The 8,879-nt window shown below is 38.1% G+C and overlaps 1 protein-coding gene across 1 annotated transcript; it reads left to right on the top strand.

The window, feature by feature from the left end:
• The first annotated feature begins 211 nt into the window (after positions 1 to 211).
• Positions 212 to 7,777, top strand: slc25a34 (solute carrier family 25 member 34). Its single transcript, XM_015053395.1, has 6 exons — positions 212 to 702; positions 1,165 to 1,958; positions 4,354 to 4,419; positions 5,413 to 5,565; positions 6,738 to 6,872; positions 6,963 to 7,777. Exons 2-6 carry the CDS (start codon positions 1,485 to 1,487, stop codon positions 7,131 to 7,133), a joined length of 999 nt encoding a protein of 332 aa, XP_014908881.1. The 5' UTR covers positions 212 to 702; positions 1,165 to 1,484; the 3' UTR covers positions 7,134 to 7,777.
• Positions 7,778 to 8,879: the final 1,102 nt, after the last annotated feature.

Raw genomic sequence — 8,879 nt, 5'->3', positions numbered from 1 at the left:
CCCCCCCCCCAAAAAATCTGGCTCCTTCCCCTGAAAGACTTTTCTAAAGTCTGGCTCAGGCCCCAAGTGTCTGGACTTTTCTGGTCGCTGAGGGAAGCAGCGACATCTAGCGGCTGCTTTACACCCTACAGGAAGTAAGAGTCATCTCAACTTCAAGCATTCAGATCAAGTTTCATCACAAATGCCTTCGAGCTTTGAAAAGATGTTTCAAAATTAGCTAAAGGAATCACACGTAAAAAGAAATCCACAAATAACTAGATTGGAATAGAAAGAAGTACATAAAACGCAGCTAAATAAAACGAGTGTTTATGTTTGTTTTGCTGGTGGGATTATCCAGATTACACTGTTGGGAGCAGGTTTCTCCTGGTATTGACACTGACCGACTCTGCCCTGCTTTCTCCTCACCCACACGTTAACCTTTTACCCAGAGAGCTCCGATAGGAGCAGCGCTGGGGCCGAGCGCCGCTCCGGCCTCTGATTGGTGCAGGCCGGGCCCAGCGGTGACGTGGCAGGCTGCGCCGGGCCCGCATTGGCTGCGGCGTGGGGCAGAGGAGGAGACTGTAACAATGAATGTGCTGAGGACACATGTTTACAATGAGACGAGGAAGAATGGAGCTGCAGGCTGAAGGCTGTGGGGCACAGAGGAAAATCAGCGCACACAGCAGATAAGTGGACCAGTGAGTTTTTATCTCCTTTCTGCAGGTAAATCTACTTCCGGTCAGTTTTACTGTTGTTGTAGATGTTTGAGCATAGAGTTGAGCCACTGTTCAGAAAGTCATACAGAGGAAAGTGTTTTGATCTGAGCAGAAATCTTACCAAGCGTTCTAGTTTAAATATTTTGGTGCACTTGGAAGAGGACACTATATACTGATAGTAACTTTTCAGCAAGATGTAGAAGCTTGTTTTGAGTAAATATCTCATTAATATAAATAAATAATTACTAGCTCCACTGGCAGATATTTTCACTTGCAGCAAGACATTTTACCCATATTATAAGTTAAATTATCTTCCAGTGGAACTAATAGTTTTCTAGTGAAACGAGCTCTTATATCTTGGTGAAAAGTTACTTGCAAGTCAGTTTGGTCTTGCTTCAAGTTTATCAGAAACTAGACCACAAATACTCTGATTTTTGTGTTTTTTCAGTGTGTACTTTTGTCATTTCAGGAGGATTTTCCGTCATCCCCAATGTTGTGGGAAAAAGTGAAGCTTCGACCTTGGGCTTTTTGTGAACCAGCCAAACGTCAGACGTGAGAAGTGTTCACTTAATAATGAATGCCTTCGATTGGAGGTGGAGGCTCCTGCGTGTGCACTCCCAGACAAGGAAGTGAAGGAGAGTGACGACAAAGAGGGCAGCAGAGTGGCGCAGTATCGTTCTGTAACTGACACAAACATGCAAAGCAGACAATAATTCATCCCTGCAGCTGATAAACTGCACAGCTCCCTTCTCTTCCTCTGCACTGACAAACCGAAAGGACCACTCAGGGATGACTGGCGCCCAGCTGCTGGAAACTTCCCCCAAAGAGTCAGCGTTCTCCCACAGGATGGCTTCTCCTGCCGTCCCCCGCAGTGTTTTGGGGCCCCCTCCGGCCGTCTGGCCCCCTCTGGACTTTGCGCTGGGTGCTCTGGCCTGCTGTGCGGCCTGCGTGTTCACCAATCCGCTGGAGGTCGTGAAGACGCGTCTGCAGCTTCAGGGGGAGCTCCGCGCTCGGGGGTCCTACCAGATCCACTATAGGGGGGTCCTGCATGCCCTCTGGGTGGTGGGCCGCACAGATGGGCTCCGGGGCCTCCAGAAAGGGCTCTCGGCGGGGCTCATCTACCAGGCCGTGATGAACGGGGTGAGGCTGGGCTCTTACTCCTGCTGTGACTCTCTGGGCATCACCGCATTTCATGGAGGCAGCCTGCTGTCAGGGGCCGGGGCCGGGGCCCTGGGGGCCCTCATCGCCTCTCCTGCCTATCTGGTTAGTAAATCGAGGTTCAAAAACACTTTGTTGATCCTAAAGGGAAATTAAATGTTGTCGTCACTCGTATTAATTCAAAATTCTTCAAAGGTTTGTTGTAGATGGTTTCGAGCAGGAAGGATATCCTGTAGCAGTCTGTATAACAGCACATTTGAAGAAGCCTCTGACTAAAGACACATTTTCTAAGACAGTGAACTTCATCCTTCATCCTGTAGAATGATTCAAACTGCTGTGCTTCTCTGCAGCCTTTTATGGGTCGACACAGTGAGGTTCTGCAGGGTTAAAACATTAAAAGGAAATCAGCTAACGTGAGAGAAAATGTAAAACAAGTGGATTGTTCTGGTTTTGTTTTATAACCTTTAATTTTTTTTTATTTAGTCATCCTAATAAAAAGAGAGGGCCGTCTCTTTGGGCCACATCAAGTTCATGAATGTCCTAAATGCTGGTTGTGTCAGAATGAATTGATAAAACCGATTAACAAACCACTGAAATATTAATTAATAGATTTCTCTGCATTCATTAAGTACTAATTAAAATTAAATAACATTGAACATCCAGGATTTCGGGATTGTTTTTGGGAATTTTTTGCAATCAAAATCACTGATTTAGTGATACTAATTTAGAAATATTTGCAGGAAATTTTGCGATATTTGCGCTCATGTAGGACATTAAATATGACTTTTTATTATTCATACATAATTTAGCTAAAATTTTAAATACTTCAATAAATTTGGAGCAGCAAATTTAATTAAAATATTTTTACATTTCAATGTCATACATTCAGATAACATCTCTATATATAACATAATAACAACAATAATTATAATAATAATAAAAATTACTGTGTTTGAGAAATCATAGGCACTTATAAAAATGTTGACAAATTTTCAAAATTATTTCTTGTATCAAATCAATACAATAGATATTAATTTGATGGATTATCTGTTGAGTAGTTGCAGGTTTCTTCTTGCTCTTTTATGTTTCTCATGTGTGATAGGAAGTTAAAACTATTGTGTAAGGCAGACAGAATCAACACATGTGTATATATAAAGAAAACCAAATTAGTTAATGAACAACTAACATTGCAGACGCAGCTGAAAATGCAGAGACCTAAGAAAGACTTTGGTACTTACAGCCTCCATAAATATGGATGTTCATGGTAAAAACATGTGCAGAGCTTTGTTTTCTAAACTTTTAGTTGCTTTAAATGTTTTAGTTATCACTCCGACTGTAGACAGGGTCCGGTTCAGTCCAGTAGATATTTTATTGCAGTTATTTCTTCAGTTACGGAGACCAAAGTATGACATCATGTTTTGGTCCATTTCAAACCAGGAAAAATACAAACTTGCTGTAGAAAACCACATTTCTGTTTGTGACCATTGTAATGTCAAAGCAGGACGTCACATTTGGACACCTTGGCGTGTAGCAACCTGCTGCTTTTGAGTCTAATTATGATAAGAAATAATTACATTTTCTTACTTTTTTATCTTCAACTGTGACACTGAAAATAAAACCCTGCAGCTGGAACCCGATCCTGTTGGCTAATATGATCTTCTCCGGCGTTGTGTTGCTTGTTTTTGGGTTAGCTGCTGCAGCATCAGTAGAAATCCAGCAAAAGGTTTTGTGATGCTAGAAATCATCCTTTGAAAACTGTTTGTGCAGTTGAGGAATGACTCTGCATGAACCGGCTTGTTGCTACTTCTGTTTCTAACAGGCTTGACACAATACACACCGACTGTTCAGCTGCATATTTTAGCAGAAAATAAAGATTCAATAGGACTTGTGTTGGTGTTGGTCTCTCCTTTTGATTGAGGAAACCAAAACAAGAGTTGTCCGCTCAGGTCTCCTCAGATGTCTTCGTTCTATTTCCGCCCCAGCAGAGCAGCTCTGTCTGAATGTGTTTGTTTGATGCGTCTTAAATTACATTTACTGCAAGGGAGAATTTAATATAACCCAACCTTTCCTCTTTCATCTGCTCTGTTTGTTTTATGAGTATTTTCCTGACCGGTTTGCTGTTTCTCTGCTTTAGCTTCTACTTCATGCGTTCTGAGCCACCAAACATTTTTGCACCGTCATGGAAAGACGATACTGTTTGTGTCCAGCTCACTAAATTGTACATCTCTTCTTCTTCTTCTTCTGCCACAAAACACATGTGAGCCGCGGCCCCATCTGGGTCCTGCTGTAAACAAACAAAGTGAGGAGTTTTACAGTCTGTATTTAAGTGACTATTTTATTCTTTTGTGGCCTGCGGCTCATTTGTCTCTGTCAGGTGTGTTTGTTTTGTTCCTGTAAAGGCGTGTGTTGTGTAACATACAGGCCTTTATCCTGTCTGCACTTCAGTGATCGTCAGAGAAATAAAGGAGTTTAAGACTTTGCACTGTGTTTTTCTCCACAGGTAAAGACTCACCTGCAAGCTCAGACTGTGGATGCAATCGCTGTTGGTCACCAACATAACCATCTGGTAAGAAAAATATCAGAGCATTGTGTTTATAAATGCTTGTCATAAAAAACTTTGTTAGTTTTGAATCTAACAGAACTAATTTGAATAATAAACTGAACTTAAAATGGAATATATGCATGTTTGGATTAAAATGATTTAATTTTAATGTAAAGGAGATAAACAATATAAAAGAAAATCTAAGAAAGAAGTGCCAACAATTTATTCAGATCAGTTTAATTAAATGAACCTCTGTTATTATAATTATTCTTTTAAGAAACAAAGAAAATGTCACATCCAAAATTCAGAATAACCAGAAAATCTAAAAATAAGTCTAATTTGTGTTCAGGAGTGCAAATAAATGTTTGTTTGTTTTTGTCTTCTGATGTTCAACAGCAAAAAAGCGGAAACTTAAAGATGCAAATCTTTGGCCAAACTGAAGGCCAAAGATTATTGACAACACTGTAAAAAAAAAAAAAAAAGTGCCTAATTTACAGTAAAATACCAGCAGTTGTGTTTGCCATAGTTTTGTATAAATATGGACTTTTACCATATAATTATGTAAATATGGTCAAATGTGTAAAATTCTGGCAATCACAGCTGCCGGTATTTTAACGTAAATTAGAGACGTTTTTTATTTTGTTGTTTTTGTTCTTTTTTTACTGTGTAATATTGTTGAATTTAATACTTTATTCTATGTGTAATGAATCTGTATAACAGAGTTTCTGAAATAAGTGACCAAAAATATTGAACTTTTTCATGACATCCAAATTAATTTTCATGTAAATCTGAGATTTACGTGAGGTTTACCTTTAGCGTAAATATCAAATACCTTAAAATCATTTCTGCTTCATTTAGTTTGTATTTATTTAGTTCGTCTCTCTAAATCATTCTGTGATTTTCAGTGAGTTTAAAACAAAATAAAATTGTTTCAACACTTTAATCAGAATAAAATACAGACCAAATCTCTGTAAGTGTGTAGAGACTGATTTAAATACATCTTTTCTTTTTCCTCAGGGTGTGTCTGATGCCTTTGTTACCATCTACAGAAGAGACGGTCTGACTGGGCTGTGGAGGGGGGTAAACGGGGCAGTTCCCCGGGTCATGGTGGGGTCAGCAGCTCAGCTGGCGACCTTCACCTCCACCAAGGACTGGGTGTCACATTCTCAGGTACATAAAGTAAATTACCTGACATGTAACATATTCTTTAGGGTTGAAATGATTTACCGTATTAATCAAAATTAATCAACTAAATTTGTATTTGATTAGTCATTAACTGGCTGAAAAAAGGCCAAAAAAGAAAAAATATTCTAAAAAAATATTTACATACACTTTGCATTTAAGATATAAGAAAAAAGCATTGTATATAGATATTTTCTATCCAGAACTTCTCAACTGGTTTCACCTGGTTCAAATTCTGTAAAAAAATAATTTAAGAAATCTCTTATTAATCACCTTTTGTCTACCGTTTATTGATTGGTCAATCCAAAAATAATAACGAACCGATCAACTCTGTATTGTTGTTAAGCAGAAAGACCAGGAATATTTTCTTAGCTGCAGATTCATCCGTTGCTACAAATCAACTGATACATAAATATATATGAATACAGCTCCGGAAAAAAAAAAAAAAAGACTACAAAAGATGATCAGTTTCCCTGATTTTACTTTTTATAGGTTTATGTTTGAGTAAAATTAACATTTTTATCTTATTCTATAAAAAACTGACAACATGTCTATGATGTTACAAGCAAAAATTTAGAATTTATTTGCAGAAAATGAGAAAATGTCAAAATAACAAAAAAGATGCAGTTCTTTCAGACCTCAAATCATTCAAAGAAAACAAGTTTATTTAGAAACGACAACACTAATGTTTTAACTCGGTTCAGAAATCAATATTTGGAAAAACCAGGAGGTTTTCAGTGGGGCTCAGTGCAGTGGACTCTTAATGTTTAATTTAAAAAAAATAATAATTGTTTCTTTCCATCTTCTAATGTATTTCTAATATTATATAAAAAAGATTTAAATGCAAACTTTTCAGAATGTGCCAATTTTTTTCATCTGATTAATTGATTTAATGCAGATTTAATCCCTGTTGAATTTTTATCTCGTGTTTTTATTCATCTAATTTATTCTTCTACATTTATCTCAGACGGATCTTCTTGTCTTTGTTTTATTATTATGCTGAAGTTTATGTGCAGGTGTTGGCCGTCATCACTTCTTGTGTAAATAAATTTCCCTTATTGGATCTAAACAAGCGAATTGATTGATTGAATTGATCGATATCGATAACTAAAGCAGCCGTCAGTTGCAGCCCTGTCACCAGTTTCCTCCTCTCGTTGCAGTGGTTTCGTGCCAACGCCTGGCTAACGGCGCTGATCGCTGCCTCCATCAGCGGCGTTGCCGTGGCGATCACCATGACGCCGTTCGACGTGATCAGCACGCGCCTCTACAACCAGCCCGTCGACGAGTTTCACAAAGTGAGTTTGGACGGTCTCTCCCGAGATGTTTGTGTGTTTTTAGGGTGAAAGGTCAAAGGGGAACTCACCGGGTCGTGATCTGCTCCGCAGGGCCGCCTGTACCTCGGGTTCACCGACTGCCTGCTCAAAGTGTGCCAAGCCGAGGGCCTCTTGGGGCTGTACAAAGGCATGGGCCCCGTGTTCCTGCGGCTGGCCCCGCACACGGTGCTCAGCATGCTGTTCTGGGACCTGATGAGGCAACAAGCCGTCAAAGACAAATAGAGGAAAACTCTGAGCTGAAGCACTGGAGCCTCTGGGACGTGAGAGGGTCTCTGAATTTCACCCAAATCTTGACATTTCTGCCACTTTCTGACTGTTTTTAACCAACGACGGCTGAATTCATTCATGAAGGGTCGATGGCTCTTCGGCTGCAAGGAGAGAAGCTCTGGATATTTGCACAAATGCTGATGATCAAACAGAGCTGGTGGCATAATGCCCATCATTATCTGTTCCTAAGTTTTCAAACTAGCATCTTTTAGCATTAGCTGCACATCTGATGTGGAAGACAATCAAACTCTATACAACACTTAATCAAGAGTTGAATGATGAGTATAAAGCCATCGATCATGTTTTACAAAGAATGGCTACTTTGCTCACAGAGAAGGTTGAGTGGAAGGAAAAAGTCTGGCTAAAACGCAAACTGTTTCTCATCAGATGCACTCCTGTATTTTTCAGATTTTTATGCATTTTCCTCTTGCCTTATTGATTATTGTTTGTTTATTCCTGAAAGAAAAAAGATCCTGCAAAGCAGAGAATCTAATTTCATTCGAGGATTTTTTTTTAATTCAAGTTTTTAACTCTAGGACCTTTAACTGTTGTAAGTAATCTCAATAAACATATTGTTTTGTAAACATTACCAAAACTGATCTTGAGTTTTGTCTTTTTAATACACCTGGGAACAAAAACAGTTTCATTATTTTTGTTTCCTTCAGATGTAATCAGTTTCTTTCTGGCTCTTTACTGTTCGCGTTTTGATCGCCAATCTTGATTGTTAATACATAAAGTCTGCTAACACTGAGAGCGTTGTCCTACGTGAGCCAAAAGGAGGCAAAAATAAACAAATGAAATTGATTAGAAAGAGCATTTAACGTTCAGGTGCAACAAGAGCAAAGTGTCAGGCTATCAATACACAAAAAGATAAAAATATAGAATCAAAATTAACAATAAAATAATAAAACCACTGTGCAGTTAATGTAAATAACATTCTGATAAGGATAGGTAGGATCATTTAATAATGTACAAAGTCTGCTTGTTTATTTGTGCAGAAAAAAACAAAAAACAATTTAGAAGAAGTGGAAATAACTGAACATCAAAGATGTGCTAATTTCAGTCTAAATGTTTAAGACTTGTGATTATTACGGCTGAATAAACTGATTTGAACTCAGAGGATTGAATATATTTTTGTCTAAATCAGGTGTCCCTTTCCTTCTGCTTTCAGTTTTATAATTTACCTCTAAGAATTAAAATATAGTTATTGTGGTTGTGACGAGATGCTTTGTTTTAGTTAAATAGGTATGAATATCAACAATGCATCTGGCGAGAGATGATTTCTGGGATAAAGTTTGAACTGTGAAATTAGTTTTTATCTGGTAGACCTAATAAAACAGCAGAGAATAATAATTATCCCCAGAAAAATTCCCCTCAAGTGGAAATACATGAAAAGTTGCTGCTAAAAATAAATCAGAAAACTGATCGAAGGAAAACTTACCTGACAGTGTTAAAAGATTTTTATTAGACATAATAATTATACATTTTAATGATAGGCGGCTTAAATATTAAAGACTTTGTATAAATACACAAAATCAGTAAAAAATACTTTAATAAAATAATAAAATCAGACGTAAAACTCAGACCCATTGTTGAGTCACATCTTGTGAAGAGCGTTTATTTACTTTAAACAATCTTATCTTTTCAGGGGACTTTCAACCTTTTCCATTGAAATTTTTTAGAGCGACAACAGGAGTCAAG

Source organism: Poecilia latipinna, unplaced genomic scaffold, assembly GCF_001443285.1.
Source record: "Poecilia latipinna isolate Pla-1442-1.1 unplaced genomic scaffold, P_latipinna-1.0 Scaffold1177, whole genome shotgun sequence".
Lineage (NCBI taxonomy): Eukaryota > Metazoa > Chordata > Actinopteri > Cyprinodontiformes > Poeciliidae > Poecilia > Poecilia latipinna.
The sequence above is the reverse complement of the archived record's forward strand: the minus strand, read 5'-3'. Positions and strand labels throughout refer to the sequence as shown.